The sequence below is a fragment of the Oncorhynchus masou genome, chromosome 18, assembly GCF_036934945.1.
Source record: "Oncorhynchus masou masou isolate Uvic2021 chromosome 18, UVic_Omas_1.1, whole genome shotgun sequence".
Lineage (NCBI taxonomy): Eukaryota > Metazoa > Chordata > Actinopteri > Salmoniformes > Salmonidae > Oncorhynchus > Oncorhynchus masou.
In genome coordinates, this window is record NC_088229.1 from 60,938,188 (window position 1) to 60,965,050 (window position 26,863).

Here is a 26,863-nt window from a genome sequence, read left to right on the forward strand (position 1 = left end):
TGGATTAGCTCACATCTTGGAACGCTCAACGTAGAAAAAGCAAAATGGTAGATGGGTGAAAATGAGAGAGAGGCTAGGGGTGTCCAGAGTTGTAATTCAGCTTAGTTTGTACCGAGACAGGAAGAGGGAGGGGTCAGAGAATCCACTCAAAGAGAGGGGGGTCACAAAACGGGGTAACAGTACTGTAGCACTTTTTTTATGAATGACGACTAAGGGAGAGGGGGAGACGCTTCCTCTTACTTGCAGGAGAAAATATATGAATGGGACACGTCTCTTGGGCTGCTCTCCTTCTAACAGAACATAAAAAACGTCTTTCCACACTATTTTTTATTTCAGCAACAACACATTTATCAATGGCATATTTGGTCTCAGACAATTCCAAAAAGTAGAATCTAGATAAACTATCAGTGCGTGGAAGATTCAATTTACATTTGACTGAGTTCCATCCCTGCAGACAGATAGATTGAAAACAAAAGGGACTGTCATTATCCAACACCCTCATTACAGATCAGATGCCCACTTCAAAAGTTCTGTCAAACCCCCAAAAGTCAACAACACTTCCCCTCCCATTTAGCTATCACGAACTGAACGTCACCCCCCCACCCCCCATTTTACCGTTGACTTAATTTCATAACGGTGTTTCGTGAATCATACGTTAAGGGACTAACATGTGTTGTATTAAAGCTTGAAACTCCCTAAAATACACAGTATAGGTCAGAGGTAAAGAGCAGTGGTTTAAAGTATTTTTTGTAAAAAAAAAATACTTTAAAGGACCTACTTAAGTAGCTATTGTGGGTATCTGTACTTTACTATTTATATTTTTGACAACTTTTACTTTTACTCCACTACATTGCTAAAGAAAATAATATACTTTTTACTCCATACATTTTCCCTGCCACCAAAAAGTACTTGTTACATTTAAAATGCTCAGGTAGGACAGCAATGTGGTCCAGTTCACGCACCTATCAATAAAACACGTTGTCATTCCTACCGCCTCGGATCTGTGGGACTCACTAAAGACACATTCTGTGTTTTAAACGATGTCTGAGTGTTGGAGTGTGCCACTGGCTGACCGTAAATAAAAAAAGACAATTGGGCCGTCTGGTTTGCTTAACATAAGGAATTTTATGTATAGTATTTACTTTAACTTTTTCCACCACTGTACTTCAGTACACTTAAAACCAGATACTTTTAGACTTTTACTCCAGTAATATTTTACTGGGTGACTTTTAGTTTTACATGAGTCATTTTCTATTAAGGTATCTTTACTTTTACTCAAGTATGATAACTGAGTACTTTTTCCACCACTGGTAAGGAGGCAAATGACATGTTTACATAACCTTCCCTCAGTGGAACTCTGGAGACAGAGCATGCTTGTTAGCTGTTATTGAGAGAAAAGGGAAAGAGATTACATAGATTTACCAGATGTGCAGCAGGTATTGCACAATCACTTCTTGCCCCCCCCCCGTTAATCTAGCATTCCAGAGTGTCCCAAAGTCTGGCGCTCTGTTTTCCCTCATCCCTCTCTCTCGTTCTCTCTATTTCCCTCTATTTCCCACACCCATACAGGTAACAACCTGACTCAGAAAACAACTATGTTTGATTTGCTGTGGCGCCTTTTCAATGCGGCTTCAATTATTTTTTGGCACAAGGGATTAGGACTTTGTTTGCCGGCTTTACGCTCTGTACTCTGAGTTTCCCGAGCACCTGTCACCTGTTAAGAACTGTATTACAAGGCTGAAGAGCGATGAGTTTGATGGAATAATGCAAAATCGGGTATGGGAATAGATAAGGCCTTCGTCAAACCCGCTGGTTGCTTCAATAGACTCACTTCAAGTCACAACCACAAACATGTAGAAGAATATCTTTATGTCTATGGCAGCCTGTCAACTTGGAGCTTCCCATCAAATCATGTCGAATAGAGAGTCTTCTGGTCATTGAGTGTGAACAGCAGGTGCTAGCAGGAGCGCTGTCTGTCAACCTGAGGCCTTCTCGGCTCAGACTACTGTGTATAAGTGAGCTGCCTGTCAAAGTGAAATCCCACTGACCCTACGGAGCATACCAAGGTCTACCATGGGCAGCAGGCTGACCGCCGATTGGTTGGGCTGGCCCGGGGTTAAGTAGACATGACCCTTACATCTAGGGTTCATCGCCACTTCCGTGTTACCGTTGTTAGCCCACAGACGGGAACTATATGTTTCACTGGGCATGTGTTACTGGGACTAAGGAGTTGTCACTGGATAAATGGCACAGTGTTTAGCCACAATAGCGGTTGGGTTTTGAACGGGGCCAGGGGGAATTAAATTGCTAAGTTTCAAATACACACAATAAAACTTCAGATTTATTTGAATGTTTAAATTATATTCAAAACATGTTCAAGTTAAGACTTAACCCATCAAAATTGCTATGTTAAGTTTGCGTCAAATTTGCTGTTAAATATATTATTTTCCCATTCGTCATATTGTATGAACTCACCCATAAGTCTATGAATGAGTTTGAATGAAAAAGGCACAGAGGACGCTGTTTGCAAAGCGCACACTCCCCTACTCTGAATCGCCATTGTTTCAACACACAACAAAAAGGGAAACCCATTCAAATAGCAGCCGCGCAGTTGTGTAGTATAGGAATTTGCTTTCCCCTCTTACACCTCAGACATACACAAAAGGGAGTCTTTGTACCTGGACTCTGAATGATCTTTTACTGGTTTCCTGGGCTGATCCATTCAGCTTTTCAAAACCATGCAAATGGATAGAGGAGGACAATGGTAGCATCCACATTCACCCATGATGAGTAGGTCATGTATTAAGTTTGTGTCTCGGAAATGCTTTTTCCCAGGCAAAGATTAATGTGACTTCGACAGATACAGTAGCTCCACCCAAGCCTCGAGCAGTTTCACAACCCAATGCTGACCCCGTATCTGAGTTCTCTCTCTCTATCTCTCACACACACACACACGCACACACACACTAAACAAACACATACACGCAAACACACACGGACACACACACACACACAAAACAAACACGCAAACACAGAATTCTTAGAATTTACACAAATGCAATCTTTACTTACAGTTTTCGGTGTGGAAATCAGGAACAAACTGCTCGTCACTGTCAGGCACTTGAGCTGAAATCAGAAAAGAAAGAGAAACCGTTAGCGTCATGTCACGGTTTGAGCAGAATGCTAAGCCTATCAATTAACCTACTGTAGCTAGCCTTGGTGGTCTGCAATTTACCTCGACAGTGAGCACTACGCTAGCCTGTCTGACTATTTACATTGACCCCCCCCCCCTGTTTTTACACTGCTGCCACTCACTGTTTATTATCTATGCATAGTCACTTTACCCCTACCTACATGTACAAATGACCTTGACTAACCTGTACTGCCGCACATTGACTCGGTACCCACTGTATTTAGCCTCGTTATTGCTATTTTATTGTGTTACTTTTCATTTGAATTTTTACTTTAGTTTATTTAGAAAATATTTTCTTAACTCTATTTCTTGAACTGCATTGTTGGTTAAGGGCTTGTAAGTTAGCATTTCACGGTAAGGTCTACACCTGCGCCTTTTCCTATTAACTGAGCCAGTCTTGGTGCTTCATGCTGTCCGGCAGCCTCGCCAGTGTGGAAGCTCGGCTAACCCTGTCCATGGGCCCTGGAGGTCATGGTGCTGGGCCTCGCCAGACTCTCTCCTTGGCCATGAAACTTGACCCACTACCTGGATCCAGCCAAGCGACCTTCACCTCCACACTTTCCAGCGTGCCAGCATTTTGTCAACACCACATAGTCCGGGGGGGAATGAGGCTTAGCTCCTTGTTTCATGTGGCATTCAACGTCTTGAAGGCACAAACACTGATTTATTAGTTAACCCTTTGAGCTGCAGCTCGCGAGGGTTTAACCTCAAGTCATGCCTTGACCTCAGTCAAACATCGTAACTGGGACTATTGACTGTGTTTTATTCTGGTCTGATCAAAAATGGTGGAAAAGGAAGATAGTTCACTTGGGCCGTTTATCATTGGGGAAAAAATTGTAAGTTCCAATCTGCTTAAGCATGTGGTTCTCCCATAGACACCAGTGCGATAGAAGCTGGGTCTGGTCTACTTAGTTCATTAACTAATGTAACCAGAAAAAATGAGGGAGTGTGATTTCTCACTTCCTCTTCTGTCTCTGGACTGATCTCAACTAGGGTCAGGAGCTTTTCCTGACCACATGAGCTGACCAGGAACATCTCAGGGTCCCTTCTGAAAACTTCAGACTGGCTTGTGAAGCTGTCTTTCGGTATGATGGACGATGCTCTGACTTGAGGCCTAACGATGGCAGCACAGGGTGATTTATGACCTTAAGAGGTGCACTTATAGTGGAGACAGGGTTACTGTCACTCACGCAGGCTAGCTATCAAACCAAACTGGTGATAGATGGATAAATACAGAGGCGGAGCTGCCTTTCCTTCCTCCCCCCATGTCCAAACCCTGGCCAAAGAACCACAAAGATATCTTTAGCCGTCATTGACCTGATTGTGATTGTGTCAGGAAGACGTCAGTAATGTGTCAATTGTGTGCATTTTGTGTACTTGTTTGTGTGTGTTTTTCATCACAGAGCAAAGACAGACTAAACAGGCTATTTTAAACATGGAAGGAAATCAGACTTCTTCTTTCGGTCTTTTACACCCAGTTTGTGAAGCTGGAGGACGATCTTGGACAATATAGATGCTCTGAGGCTAGTGAAGTATTCTGGAAATCGTCACCTGCTTTGAGGTGCGTTCAAAAGTCAAGCCAGAGGTGTTAGGAGTACGAGGAACTGAGAGAGAAGTTGGGGGAGCTGAGAACAAGTTTAGGTTAGCACCATTTAGGGTTAGATCTTGGTCACAATGCCACTATCTAGTAAGAATGAGTGATGTTTTGTTGAATAATTCAATGACAAAAACAGCAGAAATGATCCAAATTAATCCAAAAACTGGACATGGTGAAATACATATGAATCTATTCATACTAGATCTTAACGTGGAGTGAGTTTAATTTACAATCTTATAATTGATATTATATTTAAATGAACCGGATCCTACCATCTAGGCCCTAACATTCTGAATTGTCTTTATGCAAACCCAGCCCATTGGGTACAGGTGTAACGGGGCTTGGTAGTATTGTACTATCCTGTTTGCCAAGATGTTCAGATCCAAATACATTTCCGATATCAATTGTCTTCACAAGCACTGGACATTGAACCACACAAACAGGTTAGGAAAGTCAGATTAGTGGACTGCCAACACCCAAAAGTGTGAAAAGGTCAAATTTACCCAGTGAGCCATGCATGAGCACACTGGCATCTGATTTGCTACATGTGGCTAAATGGCCTAACCCTAAACCTCGCCTGCAGCCAGGACTAGAAACCCTTACAACGAGCATCAGTCCAATTTGAAAGGTTCCTGCTTTTTCCATTGCTTCGGTCTTGCACTTACGCAATGGTATACTTAGGAAAAGTTGATGGTTATCATTAAATATTGAGACAACAATCTGTCCATAATGGCCGGCGAAAACAATAATTCCACCACATGGGAAGCACAGATCCACTCTCCACTCTGAAATGGTTTAACATAACCAGAATAAGGAACATGAGATTGTATAGTATTATAGGAAACCAAATCTGAAGTTTAATTTACAATGAACATTTAAAAAGTCTCTCAAATTGAAACTACGGAGTAAGAAAAATGACTTCCACTTTTTGCCCACAAACACAGAGCAAGTCCATAGAACTCACAAAGAGAGAGTGAGTAAATGCCAGTGTCTGTGACATCACCCAGCCAAGTAAAGACCCCAAACTATCCGAAAGATCCCCCCCTCACTTCATCCACCAGCTACCAGACCATAAAACCTAGCTTGGAAACCAAAAAGGAGTGAAAAGAGAAAATAAGAACTTCAAAATCCACTTTCACGTATTTCTTCCCTTCTTCCTGTGAGGAGGAAACCGGATGATGGCGTCTTGGAGCTTGTTCAGATAAATTACATTGATTTCTTATATAATACTGTGCCTTGTTGCTATACGGTAATACTATTACCCCCTTTCAACTTTGCAGTCTTTTGCCCTAAGGAGAGGGATAAAGCTGTTTTATGAGAAAGAGCAGAGGCCAATATTTAGTCCACCAGACCAAACAATAAATCATTTCCACTAGTTTCAACATGTCTAAAATGGAACACGTTGGATCGAGCTCAGAAAGGGAAGAGAAAAACCCCCATTAAGGATGTCTGAGCGTCAGTGTGACTGGCTCGCAGACAAGAGCACAACCCCTGTGCTTAGGCAGACAGAGGCAGAGTGTGTGTGTGTGTGTGTGTGTGTGCGCGTGAACGCGTGTGTATCCGATTTGCTTCCAGGAACACCTCGTCAAAAGTCTTTGAGATGCAAGTCAGCACAAGACAGAAAGTGTGTTTATATGAGCACAGATGCATGTTTCCTTTTTTTTCTTCCAGACACCTTGAATTATTATTTTTTTCTCAATGGAAGTTCCTGATGGGATCGCAGAACTCTCAGTCATAAACGTAAAGGAAAACGACAAGACGAGACAAGCTCCTGAACTCTCTCTCTCAACTTTCTTGTCTCCCCTCTCCCTTTCTCCAGCTCTCTCTAGCAGAAAATTCCCTCCTGCTACGCGGGTGAATCCCTTGTAACCACAGTCAGTCACAATGACAGGCCTGTAATTAATTTAAAAGGAAAGAGTTCTGCCAGAAGAGCTCAAAAACAATATATTATTTTGGGTAAAAAAAAACCCACATTGATAGTTACACCACCAACCTCCACCCAGGCAGCTCGGCCTTTTAATTCTCCCTTTGGCCCAGTGACCCTCTTCTTCTAGCCAATCTCGTAATGCAGTACAACAGCACCCCATATCTACTGCTATGCATGTTACCTTTGTGGCTGACTGAATTCAAATAATATGTCCATCAAAGGGACTTTGGAGTGGTTCTCATTGTTGTCCCTTTTATTGGTGTTGGCTCTGTCTTTGTCTGCGGAGCGTGGTGGTGTGAACTTGCCCGTTTGACGCTGCATGAGAATAGGCACCTTGGCCGAGATACAGTGAGAGAATTGTTTGCCAGGCTTCATAAACCGTCGATTTCTTAAGAGGGAGGCCCATTTGACCCTTTTCACACTACCGTGCCGACCCGAACCATACTGTGTTGCCTCGGGTATTTTCTTTTCACGTTGACCTTTCCAGCACAGTTCCAGCATATATTTGACCCGGGTCTGCTCTAAATCACAGGGTATCAATTTGGCTGGTTCAAGATGGTAAACATTTTGTAGCCGGCTGCATTTCTGGTTTAGAGATTGCTAACGCGTTACATATTGCCTTGCCACTTCTGTGCCCCAGATTTACCAAACATTACCAAACAAGCGTGAGTCATTCCTCGGTTTTGTTGTCCCGTCTTAACATATAATTGCTTCTTCAGAGCGTCCGTCACGTTGAACTTTTAAACTCCACACTGCTGACAATTGCTGCTGCCTGCCTGGGTTCATTTCATCGGTATGTGCGTTAAGGGACAGGGGCTTAACATGCTGCTTGTTTGCATTGGCTGGGCATATTGGCACGCAAGCATACTACATGCCAGCATGGCCAAAATAGGGCATGTTTACAGCAAATCATGTCCTGTCTACGTTCACAAAGGACATTTTTTCTGTCACTAATGGCCATGTGTATTGCATCAGCATGTTTTAACTCCCCGAGGGTTTTTTCACTTCCTAAACGTCCTCGTTTTACTTTAAGAAACAACGTCTTGGTACTTCACCCTATGTACTGTGTGTCTAGCACACACTATTGGCCTTTCCTGGTGTAGCCTGGTGACTATTTGGTACACATAACTAACATACCAATTCATTGTAATTATCCTACTGTAGATTATTTCAGCCCCCTCTACATGAATACATCTGTAGAAATGGAATAAATAATTGAATAAATATACTTCTGGAGAAATGAGTTCTATCTTGACCAGGAATTGTTTGAAGCCATTGCTGCTTGGTGGTGGTATGACAGATTTATAAGCATAGTTTAAGTCATTTATCCAAGTGTTCTCATCAACCAAGAAGTCATTAACTGAGCAAATGGGATCAAACCCACTCACACACAACTATATCAATAGACTTTGTTATGGACCATTTCCATGTTCATATCTGTCTGACCAAGGCTGGTCCTCCAGGGTATCAATACGACCAATGTTCAAGAGATCAAACGCATATTTTAACATAGTATCTTGCATGTCGAAATATTGTTGACATTTCCCCCATTTATGTTGGCATTTTGCCATACCACTCATACATTTTCATCATTGCCAATGCCTCTGAAACATACACAATTAAAACACATTACCTTCTGTGAGCCATGTCTCCTGAAGTTGGCTTAAATCCTGAAAGAGGTCTAAAAACACACACACACACACACACACACACACACACACACACACACACACACACACACACACACACACACACACACACACACACACACACACACACACACACACACACACACACACATGAATACAACAGAACAACAAGATCAAAGATCATTACGCACATGTCATGTCAGCTAGGTCAGGTTTAGACAAGTTAAGACATATTTATCAATCCATAAATAGAAGTGATATATCTGCTTGCCGGATTGGTAAGCAAAGGATTGACGAGGTAAACGCGTCACGCAAAGGGACTTCAGGCCATTGCGAGCTTCCTTTGGAGTTCTAACTTTACCTTCAGATTCCTGAGGGGGTAATTCCGTGTCCATGTATTTCCTCTTCGCTGCCATCAACAGTCTATTTAGGGGTCCATTTCCTTGGGACTTCTGCAAAGCATCAGAAATATTACAGATGTGGAAAATACAGTCAAAGGTGTAGTACACCCTTTGATGTCACAGGCTACATAGAACATGCCCACTGTCACTAATTGGTTTAGTTAATTAGTCAATATGGCCATAAATACTAAAATAAGTACATATTGCATTATAATTAGGATATTACAAGGCTATTATTTTCTTATTATCAGTAGCCTAATTATTATCAATATTATCATCATAGTTGTAACTTTCTGTGTTTTTATTTTTTTCTTATCATTCCAGACTAAAAAAATATATACCACAACAGAAAAACAATGCTGGTTGTCTCTGTGAATTGCAATAGTGTTGCAACTCAAACGCGCTTTATCGTTCCATTTGCCCTCTCAAATTGTTAGCCCATTTTCGGTGTTACACTGTCAACATCTCCTGTCTAGAGACAAGAATATGTTAATAAACAGTGTAAAATAAAAGCTGTAATTTATATTATTTAGTTTAAAAAATGTGCAGACCTTTTGATAGTTTAGAACCGAACTGAATATAGTTTTCATCGCGCACATAGTTGCTTCAAACAAATCGCATGGAACGGGCGATCGAAAGAGAAAGCCCGGTAGCCAAGTCCTACAACTGAGTAAAGCATTACAAAAATACATGACTTTATACATACGTACATTTGCTAAAGTGTAAGGCACTTGCTGGTCCAAATATCCATCCATCTTATAATCCATCCGTTAACCGTTTGTGATCATTTAGGCTTGAGTTGAATGTGATCCACGCAGCCAGCCTGCAGCGAGAGAGGGACAAGGGGGAGCGATAGTTGTGAATGGAGCTGGGAGAAAGCTGCATACCTAATGAGCTCCATTCACAAAAAAATGCAGAGGGGAAGCTATGGCGAGCTATTACCCAGCGGGCTGGTGCCACCTTTACCGCTAACTAGACCGTAGTCTGTGGTTCGGGATAGACAGTCATCAGATACCGCACAAAATTAAGTCAATAAACAAGCCTATGCAATGTGCCAATTGCTCTTATATAGTTATGAAATGTTATTTGAAATGTGTCTCATTTAGGTTTTTATGTAAGCTAAATATAATAATCATGTAGAATTTGCAGTTGTAAAATCGTCCGGTAAACCAATAAATTGTGATTTTTATAGGACATGCACTTATAAAACTACAATAGACAAATTGTAGAGGCTTTTCTTACTAAAACGTATAGGCCCTTCTTACTAAAACGTATAGGCCTATACTTTCTATTTAGGCTACATCAATGCCCAGAGAGAAAATGGAACCGTGGATAATGTGAAAAGAAACAGATGTCGCGTCTCAACTGCTACAGAGGGCAACTAAATAACTGTTTTAACCTCACCTTTTTATAACAGTCAACAATAAGAAAATTTCAAGCTTAATGCGTGTGTTATAAGCATGGGACAGAAATGCCCCAAAAAACAATGTTGTTGTCAATTCTTTTCCAGACTTGAGTGTTGATTTGGACTACGGAGACTTGCTTTTCTTGCTCTCTGACGCTCGCTTGGCCAAATGACTTGGCGATTCGTGGATTTCCTCTTTCAAGGGCTCAAATTTCTTCCTTTGTCTTAATGAATGACCTGACTTATGAATGAAATCTAGGCTCTCTCTTTGAACCAATCCGCGATGAGACTGTCCGGGTCCCTAGCAACCATGGGCGGAGTTAGAAAAGCAGTAGCCAATCAGAGTTTGGGACTCAGAGTCTTTATACTAGATTTTCCAGTTGTTTTTCATTCACAAAGCCAGAGAGGGGGAAAGTTAGAAAAAAAACGTCCATTCATAAAAACCTGACCTAGCTTGAATGTTCCAACTTGTTTTTCCCTGCCTGCCCAGACTCTGTCAAATAAGTTAGTTTGTTTACCTTCTTACACGTCTTCTCCTCACTTATAATGTCTGGATAACATGTTTTATGTAATGTACAACTAGCAATTACTTTGTTCACTGACGGAGTCAGAGGTTGGCTATTTGAAACACCCTTTGAATATAAATTACATGAAATGTCACAGGTAGCTTTTAAACCAAACAAACTGAGGGAAAAGGTTACTATCTCGTTATTATATTTAATGACGATAAACAACTGACATCTTATTCTGTTCCATTCTATCACATGCACTCTAAAATGAAGGGAAAAAACTGTATTGAAAAGCAAGCTTTCTGTGGCTTAAAGTGGTTGTTTATTTCTGAAACTAATGGAGATGTTTCATTTTACTCAAAGTACACATACTTCATTTCCAAAAGATACACTAATAGCCATGTACTGTATGTTTGCCTGAGTCTAATCGCTGGCTCGGAGCTAAAATAGATGCTATAAAGCTTTCTGTAGGAGGTAGTAGATGGAACCTGGTAGATAAGAGTGCTTTTTGTTAAAAGGGGGCTTTGTTTGTAGGGTAAAATATGACTGTTTTTCTGCCCGTACTTCAATAGTGCTTGTTGTGAACAGAGACGGGGAAGCAGAAGTGGGGAAGACAGAGAGAGAGAGAGAGATAGGGGGGGAGGAGGGGTTTCTGTTTGAAGGAGGTGGGGATGGTCTAGTGTGGAAGGCTCGTCCCCAACACCGCTGTCCACTTCCCTGTCTCCCTCTCATCTTCTTTCTGGAGCTCTATCAGACCTTCCTCTCCTCTCTCCTCCCTCCTCCCTCCTCCCTCCTCCCTCCTCCCTCCTCCCTCCTCCCTCCTCCCCCTCCCTCCTCCCCCTCTGTCCTGATAAGTCTGAGGGTGGCTGATAAACCCCTGAAGCTCCCTGAAGACCCACGGACATCACATTACTGGAAAAGTATGCATGCCTTTCTGCTGTTTTTAATACAAAATAGCTCACAACAAAGCCAGTATTGTTGAAAATGCTCAATAGAGCAATGATGATGTCCTGAAGTGGTGTGCTTGTTAAACGTTTATTTTTATTGCCCTTTATTCCCCTTTATTTTGTATTTTCTTTACCAATCTTTATTAATTCAAGCAGTTCCTGGCCATGTATTTTTTATTGTGTCTACGAGACAGCTTGCCCTGGGTCGCATCAGTGGCTCCATGGTTGGGCAGGTTGCCCCTACCCCCACTGGGATTCTAATGACTTCCCACACCAGAGACGAGCCATGCCAGAACCAAACCATGTGGGCTACATGGATCTCTGACAATATCTTACCCCTCACCCCATATATCCGCTTTTCCTTGATCATATGACAAGGAGAAATGTATGTTATTGTTTAATAAGAAAAATAATATCTATACATTTTACATTCTTATTTCCTTAGAGTTGACGCTAAGCATTTACGATTTAAATGAAGATTATTATTAACCATTTATATGTACTATCCTTCATTCTTCAATCTTCATTCTCCCAAAAATAGTGAAAAATGTAATAACGCTACATTTAGAATGGTTCATCTATAACATAATGCACATGAGGATGCCTATTCATTGAGATGACCTATGCATGACATCCATCGTTCCATGGCCATTTAAACAAACAGGACATACTCTCTCAGGCAGTGGGCAGAGGCCAGACAAGACAGGCAGCCCTGGTTGTTTGCAGTGGGGACCAGGCTTTCGACGAAGAGCAGCTTGCTCTCACATGCCATATCAACTGGAAGATGATTCCCAGTTTAAACAGTGGTCGTGTGAAAAGAGGTGCAGCCAGGCCTGGGTGAGTGTGTGTGTGAGAAAGGAAGTGGTGCGAAATGTGTGTGTGCTGCTAAAATGACGGGTTACTTATTTGGACTTTGACTTATCGCACATCCTTTTTCTGCCATGCTGCCAAATTTGGATCCAGGCTGCCCTCCCCAAACATTATGTTCTGACTGCCCTGAGACCAGGGCGCCTATTCCGAGTCCAGGAAAGGACTCCAGGACTTCCTCTATCCTCCTGGACAGTAAACAATGCACACCTGAAAATAACTCAAGAAAAAGCTGAGCCAATTCTGTTAATTAAGGCCAAGAGGTCAGAACATTTCATACACATCAAGGTTTTGAACCCACATCCTTGAGAGTTGTTGTGCTTTTTCTCAGACAGGCCTGTAGAGTCACTGCCTGCCGCTGCCTGTTCAATAGAACTGTCTTCATCAGGCACTTGTCCTGTTTTGAATACACCTGAGTAATAAACAGATTTTCCCCAAATCCAAAAGGGAGTGAGAGTTAGTTTCAGTACTTTCTCTAATATGAACAGTTTTAAGTCATGAGTTGGCGCAGTGGCTGATGAACGTCCCCTGGCTCGGGCTTGGTGCATGGGGTTGTCACTGGCTGCTGGCGTAGACCGCGACACATAAAGTGTTTCCCACCACCACCCCTGTGGAATGCCTAGCACTGCAGTTCACACAGACCCCAGACAGGCTCAGCTCAGCCTGCCTCCCCCACAAAAACAGATGATCTTTAACTGCTGTGTGACTCTGTGAGCGTGTGTGAGCGTGTGTGTCTGTGCGTGCGCGTGCATGCTCTGTACCCTCCGGTGGCCTATTATTCATTCCCCCAGGACATAGCGCCGTTGCTGGGATGCCTCATTGTGTATAGGCACAGCCAGGAAATGTCATCGTTGGCATCTGAGGGAGGACTAGCGCGCCAACCCAAGTGTGCTCTCAGCACCTGCAGCCTCAGTCCCTTGCCACAGACACTGGCTTGCTTGTTTGTCAACGCCACCATCCATGCCCCACCAAAGTCAGCCTGTCTAGCCTCCACTGCCTTATGAAAGATCAATCGGGTGAACACAATAGTCTCTTCGTTTATGGGGGTGTTTTTCTGACCCCCCTTTATATACAGTTTTAGACCGGCCCGCTCCGGTTTTCTCCGCAACGCAAGATTCTTCATCAGGAGCCCATAGAGAAGAGCTGGGACTGGGAGAAGTTATTTTGTTCTAGCGTGGGATGGCTCTGATGAGGAGACATAGAGGAGCCTTGTTGCCGTCTCTGTCACTGTGTAAACACTCTATTGTCACTCGATTCGCCCACATTTTCATTTATATCTCATTTTCCACTTCATTTCCATGCTACTTTTGGGACAAAACAAAATCCCTTGTACTTCTACTATGGTAATCCATCTGTATCATCTAGGCGCATGGGGAAATGCCAATGGTTTGGCTTTGAGGCCTGCTCTGTGCCTCATCATCACTGTTTCAGTCTAATCAAAATGCTATATGGACAGTATTGTGGATTTTTTTGTCTTGTTGGGGGGGTGGGCTACATGCACGATACATAAATGTATATAATTTAATAGTTATAGGCTGCTACTCAAAAATAAGAATATATATATATATATATATATATATATATATTTTTTTTTTAAAGGAACACAACTACAAAGCATTGATCATCATGATCATGACACAGAGCCAAAAATTAACAATACATTTAGTAAGTAACAAAATAAAAAATAATTGAGGCTCCACCCACAACCTCCCACCCCATTTCCCCAACCCCACCCATCCAACGTCTTCCTCCAACCACAATCTCCCAACCCTACAGATCCTGGTTCAACCCCAGGTTGTATCACAACCGGCCGTGATCGGGAGTCCCATTGGGTGGCGCACAATTGGTCCTGCGTCGTCCGGGTTAGGGTAGGGTTTTGCTGGGGTAGGCCATCATTGTAAAATAAGAATTTGTTCTTAATTAACTTGCCTAGTTAAATAAAGGTTAAATAAAACAAAGAAATAAAAACCCATTTCTCTATCCCCACCCATCCAACATCTTCCTCCAACCACAACCTTCCACCCCATTTCCCCAACCCCACCCATCCGACAACTTCCTCCCACCCCCCCACCCAGAAACCATGTTTACCGTCCCTTCCCACCCCCCTAGCAACTAGAGTTGCTTGTTATTCCCCCGCTCCCCCAACCACCGCTTCCCCATCGACCTGAACAAAGAAAGACAGTAAAAAAATATGATAAAAGGTACATATATCATTTTTTTTTATATGTGTTGGGCTTCATAGATTAGTCTTTACATAGTCATATGTATGTTCAGGCCTCAATTGTTCCTTGACTAGCACCATTCATTCACCATTTTAACGTTACAACTTCTTAATTGTAACTGTATCCACTGGTGAATTGGGAGAGAGTGAGGTGATTGCCATCTAAGAGCCACCAACTTTTCTTTGCTGCAGTGCTGCCTGCCTGCAGTAATCTACTCTGATTGATTGAGAGATTCAAAGCGCCATCATAGTTAAGTAACATAATAGATGCAAAGCACAGAATATTTAAATTCATGCACTTGGAAATTAATTTGATAATGTTGTCCCAGAAGCATTTAACACCACGGCACTCCCACATCACATGAAGGAATGTGCCTACCTGATTCAGGGGACACAGTGAACAGTTGGGAATTGGGGTCAAATTCATCGTAAAATATTTTCTTGGTGCTCAATACAGTCTCGGAACAAACTTAAAATGTATAAATTGATGGTTCGAATGATGGGATGCCAAGGTCATATCATTCCATATTCTGTTAATGTGGAATGTTTATCATGAATTTTAAAGCAAATAAATGAAGGAATGTTCCCTACCTGATTTGGGGGACACAGTGAACAGTTGGGAATTGGGGTCAAATTCATCGTAAAAAACGTTTACTTGGTCTTAAATACAGTCTGTGAACAACCTTAAAATATATAAATTGATGGTTTGGATTATAGGATGCCAAGGTCATATTTTCCATCTTCTGTTGTTGTAGAATGTTTATCATACATTTTAAAGCAAAGAAATTAGTAAGATACAGTAAACCCCTGCTGGGCTCTTTCTACTTTCATCACTACTCAGACAGTCATCAAAGCTCTACACTATTGCATGCTGGGAAGGGAAGAGACTTCTCACTAATTCAATGTCTCAGAGTTAACCAGTCATCTAACCCACCCTCACCTCTTCTCTCTTCCTAAATCACATTTTTGAGGTTCCCAGGATTCGCAACACTCCATTGCTCTGATTTCACAAGGGAGCCTCGCTAATTCAGTCAAAATCCTTGTTGTAATTCATTTGGATCGTTATAAACAATGCCCTGAGACCCCTCAAAACGACTCAGGCCTGTGTTGGGATTCCAAACAACTGTCCGGTAGTGTTTAGTTTTGGTTCATCCGGTTTAGGCCGACCTCATAACAAAAGGTCACTCAGCTTGACTGAATATGTAATGTACGACAGAGCAGTCTCATAAAGTTGATAAAACTGGATTGTCAAGAAATAGTTCTGGCTTGGACTATTGCAGCTGGTAGTTTTTAGTTTCTTCATACTGTATATTTTACTGTAGTTCATGTTGTCTCAATTCTCTATGTTTATGCAACTTGATATCCCATGTTTGTTAGATAGCCACTCTTAGGAAAACAGAGGTATGGACTCAAGCAAAGCAACTATGCTCAATCTAACATCCTGTATGCATGCGTATGGCGTCAGTATGTAAAGGCCTTCAGAAAGTATTCATACCCCTTGACTTATTCCACATGTTGTTGTGTTACAGCCTGAATTCAACATTTATTAAATATATTTTTCTCACCAATCTACACGCAATACCGCATTATCACAAGGTGAAAACATGCTTTTTGAAATTTTTGCTAATTTATTAGACAGGAAATACATATATCTAATTTACATAAGTATTCACACCCCTGAGTAAATACTTTGTAGAAGTACCTTTGGCAGTGATTACAGCTTTGAGTCCTCTTGGCTATGTTTGTATCAGCTTTGCACATCTGGATTTGGAGATTTTCTCCCATTCTTCCTTGCAGATTTTCTCAAACTCTATTAAGTTAAATGGGGAGCAGTGTTGAGCGGCAATCTTCAAGTCTTTCCACATATTTTCAATGGGATTGAAGTCTGGGCTTTGGCTGTATGCTTGTGTTCATCGCCTTGCTAGAATGTGAATCTTCACCCCAGTCTAAGGCCGTTGGCACTTTGAAGCAGGTTCTCGTCAAGGATTTGCCTGCATTTGGCTTGATTCATTGTTGCCTCTATCCTTACTAGTCTCCCAGTCCCTGCCGCTGAAAAGCATCCCCATAGCATGATGCTGCCACCACCATGCTTGTGCCTGGTTTTCTCAAGACACCTTGCATTCAGGCCAAAGTGATACATTTTTGTCTCATCAGAACACATACTTTTTGCCTTAAACTCAGTCTTTCACATGCCTTTTTGCTAACTCGAAGGGCGCTGTTATGTGCCTTCTTCTCAGGAGCGGCTTCTGTCTGGCCACTCTCGCAAAAAGCCCAGATTGGTGAGGTACTGTAGAGACTGTTGTCCTTCCGGCAGGTTCTCTCATCTCAGCCAATGAACTCTGTAGTTCTGTCAGAGTGGTCATTGGGTTCTTTGACAAACAACTTTGATTCCTAATAGATGTGTAAGAGATTTGGTCAACAATGGCACTAGAGCCATTCAGTGCCATCTGGGCATTGGCGAGGCCTGGCATGTGAACGACCTCCCATTGGGACGAACTGGTTATGTGGGTCTGGCAGACCAGTGGCAGTGTGGACAGGCGATTACTGCCATTAGACATAGGAGATATAGGAGAGGTGCCCAGGGGACAGGAGTGGAAATGCCAGTGGCTTAATGGGAGGACTCAAACTAATGAATTATTAAGAGTGAGAGTGGTGGCCTCTCACTGGTATTCCAGTATTAACATAGCTGTAGCTGTAGCCAAGATTTGAACATGAAATAGATTTGAACAGGAAATCTTTTTGAATAGGTTCGGTTTGAATAAAGTAGTTGTTTAAGTGTTTAGTGGTCTACAGTGCCTTGCAAAAGTATTCATCCCCCCCCTTTGGCGTTTTTCCTATTTTGTTGCATTACAACCTGTAATTTTAATGGATTTTTATTTGGATTTCATATAATGGACATACACAAACTAGTCCAAATTGGTGAAGTGAAATGAAAAAAATAACTTCTGTCAAGGAAAAAGAAGGGAAAAGTGGTGCGTGTGTATGTATTCTCCCCTCTGCTATGAAGGCCCTAAATAAGATCTGGTGCAACCAATTACCTTCCGAAGTCACACAATTAGTTAAATAAAGTCCACCTGTGTGCAATCTAAGTGTCACATGATCTGTCACATGATCTCAGCATATATACATATACACCTGTTCTGAAAGGCCGCAGAGTCTGCAACACCACTAAGCAAGGGGCACCACCAAGCAAGCAAGTGGCACCATGAAGACCAAGGAGCTCTCAAAACAGGTCAGGGACAAAGATGTGGAGAAGTACAGATTAGGGTTGGGTTATAAAAAAATACCAGAAACTTTGAACATCCCACGGAGAACCATTAAATCCATTATTAAAATATGAAAGAATATGGCAGCACAATAAACCTGCCAAGAGAGGGCCACCCACCAAAACTCACAGACCAAGCAAGGAGGGCGTTAATCAGAGAAGCAACAAAGAGACCAAAGATAACCCTGAAGGAGCTGCAAAGCTCCACAGCGGAGATTGGAGTATCTGTCCATACGACCACTTTAAGCCATACACTCCAAAGAGATGGGCTTTACGGAAGAGTGGCCAGAAAAAAAGGCAAAAAGGCACAAAGAAAAAAATAAACAAACACATTTAGTGTTCGCCAAAAGGCATGTGAGAGACTCCCCAAACATATGGAAGAAGGTACTCTGATCAGATGAGACTAAAATTGAGCTTTCTGGCCATCAAGGAAAACTCTATGTCTGGCGCAAACCAAACACCTCTCATCATCCCGAGAACACCACCCCCACAGTGAAGCATGGTGGTGGCAGCATGGTGGTGGCAGCATTATGCTGTGGGGATGTTTTTCATCGGCAGGGACTGGAAAACTGGTCAGAATGATAATGGATGGCACTAAACAAATGATGGATGGCACTAAATACAGGGAAATTCTTGAGGGAAACCTGTTTCAGTCTTCCTGATATTTGAGACTGGGATGGAGGTTCACCTTCCAGCAGGACAATGACCCTAAGCATACTGCTAAAGCAACACTTGAGTGGTTTAAGGGGAAACATTTGAATTGTCTTGGAATAGCCGAGTCAAAGCCCAGACTTCAATCCAATTGAGTATTACGTGGTATGATTTAAAGATTGCTGTACACAGCAGATCCCATCCAACTTGAAGGAGTTGGAGCTGTTTTGCCTTGAAGAATGGGCAAAAATCCCAGTGGCTAGATGTGCCAAGCTTTTATAGAGACATACCCCAAGAGACTTGCAGCTGTAATTGCTGCAAAAAGGTGGCTCTACAAAGTATTGACTCTGTGGAGGTGAATAGTTATGCCCGCTCAACATTTAATTTTCTTTTGTCTTATTTCTTGTTTGTTTCACAATAAAAAATATATTTTGTATCTTCAAAGTGGTAGGCATGTTGTGTAAATCAATGATACAACCCCCCAAAATCTATTTTAATTCCAGGTTGTAAGGCAAAAAAATAGGAAAAATGCCAAGGGGGGGAGGGATACTTTCGCAAGCCACTGTATCTACAAGTCACTGCCAAAATAATAGAAATAACAATATAATGGGGCGTTGGGCCATTATGTTCGACGAGCAGGTGCCCACATAATTTTGGTCATGAAGTGTAATTTGTAGCTGCCCACAGTGTAAAAATAACATTCAACCAGTTTTGAAAAGAGAAAAAAAAACATTCTGCTCCATTGTGAAGTGCAAGGGTGCCAATATACTACAGCAGCAGACTGTACACTGCATTTATCTGGCTTTGGTGGCTCAGTTGGTTGGGAGTTGGTCATTCCAGCATGGGCCAAATGCTGTATACCACATAAAACGTTGGATAAAAGCGTCAAAAGATCATACTTTGTCATGTCACCATTACACTAATCTACCTCATCTATCACTGGATCAAGTCCGGGGCTGTGCACAGACGTTTCAGAGGACAAGTGCTCAAAATGAAGAAAAAAAACAGACTTTCTTAATTCATGTCTCAAAATCATAACATACTGTACCAATTGCCTCTGTAGCAAAAACATTTTTTTTTTTATCACATAGGCCTATTTATGTCTGCAACAACACATTCATCATAAATTGTAAGCAAGGTAATTACAGTGCCTCCTAAAGACATGACTGACATCGGAAGCGAACTTGACAACGTGCTTAAAGTGCGCTTGGCGAATGGGAGGGCCAAGGGGCTTGTTCTCAGGGCAGGCGAACTGCTATCTGTGCACGTGCCTGCTCAAATCAAAAGCATCAATGAGGGTATAGTCGTATATTATATCACATGAAAGCAATACAACATTCATAATACTAGGCCTTTATGAAAGGTATCAGAAGAACCCTCCCTGCTAATACCATGCTAGGTTAGCTCTTTTCAGGTATGGCCCTACTGATGTCAGCACTCTGCCTAACGTCAGGCAGGGAATGAAGTCAGTGGTATTTTGAAGTGATGAGATCATTTTTCCATTGACTGCAGACTGGGCCAGTGTGTAAGGGACACCTTTGGCAATCAGTGAGATGCTGCAGGTTCACTTCACTCGAGATCATTAGATGAGCCCAACACATGCCTGCTGATGTTTCCTCATCCTCATCAACCAACCCCTATACGCACATGCAGTACACTCTCACACACCTCTCTCTCTCTCTCTCTCTCTCTCTCTCTCTCTCTCTCTCTCGCTCTCTCTTTCTCTCTCTCTCCAATCCAGCCCCCCCATGTTCCTGCAGCCTATTGTTTAATTAATAAGCTGGGGTCATAACTATCACAGTTAGTCACTACCGCGTGGTTTTCTGCCTGTACCCCCTCACCTTCACTGCAGAAGCAATATGACAAACACCCCCCCCCCCAACCTTACTCATCACAGCATGACATCATCCGTCCCGGGTTACACGGCCTCCTGAGTGTCCTGATGGCAGAGATAAGTCACTGATTATCCTGGAATCTTGTTACACTGGAGCAATGGATCCCTCCCTTCCTCTCCGCCTCCACTGACAGTTGCATGAGCAGGCCCATAAACCCAGGCAGGTGAGCGGAAACCAGTTCCCTCCACAACAACACTGATCTTAGAGAGGTGAGAGAGATGGCGTGGTAAAAGAATATAGAGATTAGTAAATGATCTAACGTTATTCCATGGTACCTTGTTCACTTCCTGCTACTCTCACAAGACACGTGTAACATTTTTGAACGTTGCCGCAACGTGTCCTGGATGTTGTGAGGGTGTTATTGTGGTGCCGGTGTGTTGGGCCTTTTGTCTGGGGAACAAGGGGAGAGGGCACATGCTTGAGGGAGCCCCGTTTAAGACTTAATCAATCCTATGGTGAGGTTCACTGACCCAGAAAATGGTCTCCCACCACAGAGGAAATGACAGCCCAGTAATTACCTTACTGTGAACAACAACACCACAGAAAGAATGCAAGGAAATGTGACGCACACTAAAGCAGTGAATATACAATTGTAAACGAGCAGTTGGATAAAGTGTAGATTTGACTTTCATAGTCAAAATGTTTGAATGACCTCATAACAGTATCTATTTGGCACCTTACATTAATTGGCCTTCACTTGGCCATTTCCCCTTTGAATTTTCTCTCTCTTTTCATTCTAAATGCCATCCTGTAGTCTACAAGGCTCTTAAGTATGGATATATTCTTTGTGTTTTTGCGCATGCTGTTATGTTGACTTATTGTCCCAACTCATTCCTACCACATGCTCATACAGGGGCATCATGAGCTGAGAGGTGGATTGTATTTCTCTCAACTTTCTCACGGGAGCTAGCTAGCTAGGGTGGTGCAGTCAACATCATAAATACCGTCGATCTTGGAGGTGCTTCGTATATCCACTCTCTATCTCCCAGGCTGAGACAAGAGGTATGTACCCACTCAAGAGAATGTGTAGCTAAGTGCCTAGTCAAGTAGCATCACAGATAAAAAGAAAAAACTGGCCATATCAAGCCCCTTATATCCCCCAACTATTTGACTTGCATGTGAAGAGACCTGCTGGACTCCAGGGCTCAAATGTTATAGTGAGAGGCTCAGTGCACTGATATGGGTGGGGCTGGCCAGACGAATGAAAACATTTCCCCTACGCTAGCCTGTAACATGTCGTTGCATAATCATGTTTGAGTTGTACATGGAACTTTCAGACTCTTGTTACTTAAGCTATCTGCAGCAATCTCGGTCAATCTGGGCAAGGATCTACAGGGCCTTCAGAAAACATTCATACCCCTTGACTTATTCCACATTTTGTTGGTCTACAGCTTGAATTAAAAATGTATTAAATATCATTTTTTTGTCTCTCACCTATCACACTTACTACCCCATAATGACAAAGTGAAAACATGTGCATAGAACATTTTATACAGAAGCATCTCTAAGATGTCTCTAAGTCTCTAAGAGCTTTCCACACCAGGATTCTGTAACATTTTATACAGAAGCATCTCTAAGATGTCTCTAAGTCTCTAAGAGCTTTCCACACCAGGATTCTGTAACATTTTCCCATTATTCTTTTAAAAAATTCTTCAAGCTCTGTCAAATTAGTTGTTAAACATTGTTAGACAACCATTTTCAGGTCTTGCCATACATTTTCAAGTAGATTAAAGTCAAAACTGTAACTTGGCCTCTCAGGAACATTCACTGTCTTCTTGGTATGCAATTCCAGTATAGATTTGGCCTTAAGTTGTAGGTTATTGTCTCAGTGTCTGGTGGAAAGCAGACTGAACCAGGTTTTCCGCTAGGATTTTGCCTGTGCTTAGCTCCATTATGTTTATTTTTTATCCTGTAAAACTCCTTAGTCCTTAATGATAACAAACATACCCATAACATGATGCAGTCAACAGTATACTTGACAATATGTAGAATTGTACTCAGTAAAGTGTTGTATTGGATTTTCCCCAAACATTATTTTCCCCAAACAAAAAAGTGAATTTCTTTGCCACATTTTTTAGTTTCACTTTAGTGCCTCGTTACAAACAGGAAGCATGTTTTGGAATATTTTATTCTATACAGGCTTCCTTCTTTTCACTTTGTCAATTAGGTTAGTATTGTGGAGTAACTACAATGTCAGAAGGTGAATTCACCAATTTGTAAGTCGCTCTGGATAAGAGCGTCTGCTAAATGACTTAAATGTAAATGTAAATGTAAATGTTGTTGATCCATCCTCAGTTTTCTCCTATCACAGCCACAATTCTGTAACTGTTTTAAAGTCATCATTGGCCTCATGGTGAAATCCCTGAGCGGTGTCCTTCCTCTCCTGCAACTGAGTTAGGAAGGACACCAGTATCTTTGTATGACTGGGTGTATTGATATACCATACAAAGTGTAATTAATAACTTAATAATGTCTGCTTTATTTTATCCAATAGGTGCCCTTTTTTAGAGGCATTGGAAAACCTCCCTGGTCTTTGTGGTTGAATCTTACGGATGATTGTATGTGTGGGGTACAGAGAAGAGGTACTCATTCAAAAAATGAAACACTATTATTGCACACACAGTGAGTCCATGCAACTTATTATGTGACTTGTTAAGACCATGTTTACCCCTGAACTTATTTAGGCTTGTCATAACAAAGGGGTTTAATACGTCTTAACTCAAGACATTTCACCTTTTTTTTTTAAATGTTGAAAAGCACAACTCCACTTTAACATTATGGGGTATTGTGTAAAACTCATATTTCAGTACTATTCTATTGTAGGCTTGTTAGAAAACTATTGGTATTGCAGCTAAGCCCAAAACCAAAAGGCCCAAGCATTCTTGATAAAGTGCATCACGTGGACCCTCTTTGTTTTCTTAATGGTCAATGATGTCATAACTGTAAATCAAATGCCACATATTAACCGAATAGAAACCAGTGTAGCAAAATCAGGCCACCTCATGGACATTTCCAGAAATGAAAGGTTGGATACATGAATATAGATAGAGATATATCCACAATGTCAGTTCTCTAGCTGTCTTCCTCTTTCCGGTGAGTGCCCATATACTGTAGGTGGATGTGGTCCTTAACGGATGGGTCAGTGGGGGAACTGAGAGGAGCAGATAAGGTTTGTGGCGATATCTCTCAGCAACATGACATAGATTAAATTAAAATCTGGACCCGTGTTTGTTGGAGGTCAATATTTTGGTGACCTAGAAGGGGATTTGCTGGAAAGCACCTAATGGCTCCATATTAAGAGCTAGTTAGAGACATTGAGATGCAGTAAAGTGAAATAGGTCCTTATCAGTGCTGTTTAATCCAGGATACTACTTTTAACTGTGTTCATGTAAGTGAGCTCAAATTAACTACAATTATTAAGCAATAAGGCACGAGGGGGTGTGGTATATGGCTAATATACCATGGCTGTCAGCCAATCAGCATTCAGGGCTTGAACCACCCAGTTTATAATGAGTCATGGATCATTATTCATTATGTCTTGCGAGTTGTTTTTCTACTCAAACAGAGAACATCACATCAGGGATGCAAATGGCCATTTTGTTGTCAACTTCGCCACCATGTGGTCATTTTTGGTACAGCTCAAGCGCTGAAAACCATCTGTTCATAGTTGTGTGTGACTCTCAGTTTACAGTAGGTGGCAGTAAAGACCTAAAATCTGCTGTGGCAAAACTACAATGTGATGTTGTTAACTGACTGGTCACTGAACCCGATAATCATGAGTTCTTTTCTAATATCGACTGCCTGCCTGTGACTACAGCCACACAGTCTACCTATCTTTACAGTAACACTCCATCAACTCCTTGCTGTGAATTCAAACATTTTCAATGCGCATGTGGTCTGCTTGATGGATCGGGCAGAGCAGATGAACAAAAGCAAACAAACTCAAATGATGGGCATATTGGAAGGCAAAAGACATGTTTTTTTTTTTTGTTTAATATTTGCCTTTTTGTTGCTAATTTGATTTGTCTTGTAAGTGGTGTAAGCCTTCCCTGCTGGGCCGGCAGCAATGAGTCCATTATTTTGTAGCCTAGTAACAACTGTAACCTATTTCTGTTACTAGTTAGACAGGGCAATGATAGATAGTTGGTACTGGTAGGGTGTGGAGCAGCAGGTAAGGCCGCAGGGCACATATTGGGCATGAATCCACTTTATTTACCACACTATGGAGCACACACACACACACACACACTTAAATAAACAGAGAAATATAATATCTTAAAACCCATTTAGTGGGGAGAAGTGTAATAAACTTTTCTCTTATTGCATCTGTCAGGTCTCTCAAACTGATTGTCCTTTCGCTCTGCCCCCACTTTCTCTCTCTCTCTCTCTCTCTCCCTCTCCACCCTCCTTCTCTCGTTCCGTCTCCCACCTTTGATGAAATATGGTGCAGGAAGATGAGTGAAAGTCTGCCTGTTGTGAAACACATGGGCTGTTCGAGGAGAGGTACGGAGGGGAAGGAGAGACAGGTTGCAGCAGCATAATGGAAGCCCTTTTGGAGTAGAGTAGACCTGATTTCTTTCATTCATCCTGCCTGTTTTTAGGCGTCTGGTCGATTTAGGCATGCTACATTTACTTGAATCATTATGTTGAACACAACTGGTTGCCAGGTTGAAAATACCCGAGCAGGGGCAAAACCAATCTATTGGTTGACACCGTGATGAATTTCAGTACATCAATGGCAGCAAAAAAGGCAATAAATAGGTAGCTATTGGAGATCTGTCAAGAACATTGGACACTAATTACATACTGTCTATGAATATTGTGCATCATGTCCACTGATCACATAAAAATAGGGTGTAAAGAGATTGAAAAATGAGATTCAAATCACAAGATCTTCACCTTTGAATGTGTGATTGAGGTACACATCCAATTGTCATGAAATCCCGTGTGCATTTCCATGCATGAATTTCATAGTAAATCGAATGGGTGTCAAATGAAAGCTAAGAGTCTATGTTTTTGGGAAATGAAGGCATTGAGACGTTTGTCATTTATTTCCATCTTCAAAATTAGGCTTTGATTTCTTTTCAGATGGAACAGGGGTCTTAGAAAACATCTACTAGAAAAAGTATTCAAAGATATTCGAAATACATAAAAACACAGTAATGTTGAAGTAAAGACCTCTGACAACAAATATAAACACTTACAGTATATTTCGTTTTGGAAAAATGACTTGCCTTCTGTAACTTTAAGAAACATTGTCTTGTAATTCTGTGACAAAACCCCCACATATCTTTAAGAAATGGCGCCGGAGGAGATGGCTGCCGTTTTACCGTCTCCTAACCAATTGTACTATTGTGTGTTTTTTTCACTTTATTTGTAACTTATTTGGTACATAATGTTTCTGCCACCGTCTCTTATGACCAAAAAGATCTCATGGTTATCAGAACAGCGATCACTCACCTCGTACTGGACAACGATTATTTTCTTTAACGAGTTGGACGCAAAGGATTTACACCAGACAAGACCAAATCCCAGTCATTCCCACAAAGAAGAGACAGAGATATAGGGGACGTAGGGCGGGGTGCCTTGTAAGAATCCGACGGCGAGTGGGTAACCCGCCTCTACCATCCGTCCTATTAGCCAACGTGCAATCATTGGATAATAAACTGGATGAGCCTAGACCAAAACTATCCTACCGACTGGACATTAAATACTGTAATATCTTATGTCACCGAGTCGTGGCTGAATGACGACATGGATAGCATACAACTGGCTAGGTTTTCGGTCCATCGGCAAGATAGAACAGCTGCCTCCGATAGGACAAGGGATGGCGGTCTGTGTCTATTTGTCAATAATCTCATATAAAGGAAGACTTGAGGTTTTGTTCGCCCGAGGCAGGATATTTCATGATAAGCTGTAGAACCTATTTACCAAGAGGGTTTTAGTAGCTGTCTATTTACCACCACAAAACGATGCTGGCAGTGAGACCGCACTCAACGAGCTGTATAAGGCCATAGGCAAACCAAAAAATGCTCATCCAGAGGCGGTGCTCTAGTGGCCGGGGACTTTAATGCAGGGAAACTTAAATCCATTTGACCTAATTTCTACCAGCATGTCACATGTGCAACCAGAGGAAAAAAAACTCCAGGCCACCTTTACTCCATACACAGAGACTCACACAAAGCTCACCCTTAATTTGGCAAATCTGACCATAATTCTATCCTCCTGATTCCTGATTACAAGGAAAAACTATAGCAAGAATTATGCTAAGCTACAGGACTGTTTTGCTACCATAGACTGGAAAATGTTGAGGGTTTCTGGCATTGAGGAGTACAC

General features: G+C 41.9%; 1 protein-coding gene across 2 annotated transcripts in view; it reads right to left on the bottom strand.

The window, feature by feature from the left end:
• The window catches only part of LOC135505037 (ETS translocation variant 4-like), a 29,542-nt gene extending 19,164 nt beyond the window's left edge, over positions 1-10,378 (bottom strand). For both annotated transcript variants that reach the window (XM_064924058.1, XM_064924057.1), the window contains exons 1-5: positions 10,172-10,378; positions 9,478-9,590; positions 8,728-8,818; positions 8,351-8,398; positions 3,073-3,126 (exon numbers count right to left, since the gene is read on the bottom strand). In XM_064924058.1, coding sequence (XP_064780130.1) covers positions 3,073-3,126; positions 8,351-8,398; positions 8,728-8,818; positions 9,478-9,534 — 250 coding nt within the window. In that variant the 5' untranslated portion in view covers positions 9,535-9,590; positions 10,172-10,378. The remainder of the gene's footprint in view (positions 1-3,072; positions 3,127-8,350; positions 8,399-8,727; positions 8,819-9,477; positions 9,591-10,171) is intronic.
• Between the last annotated feature and the right edge of the window lie 16,485 nt (positions 10,379-26,863).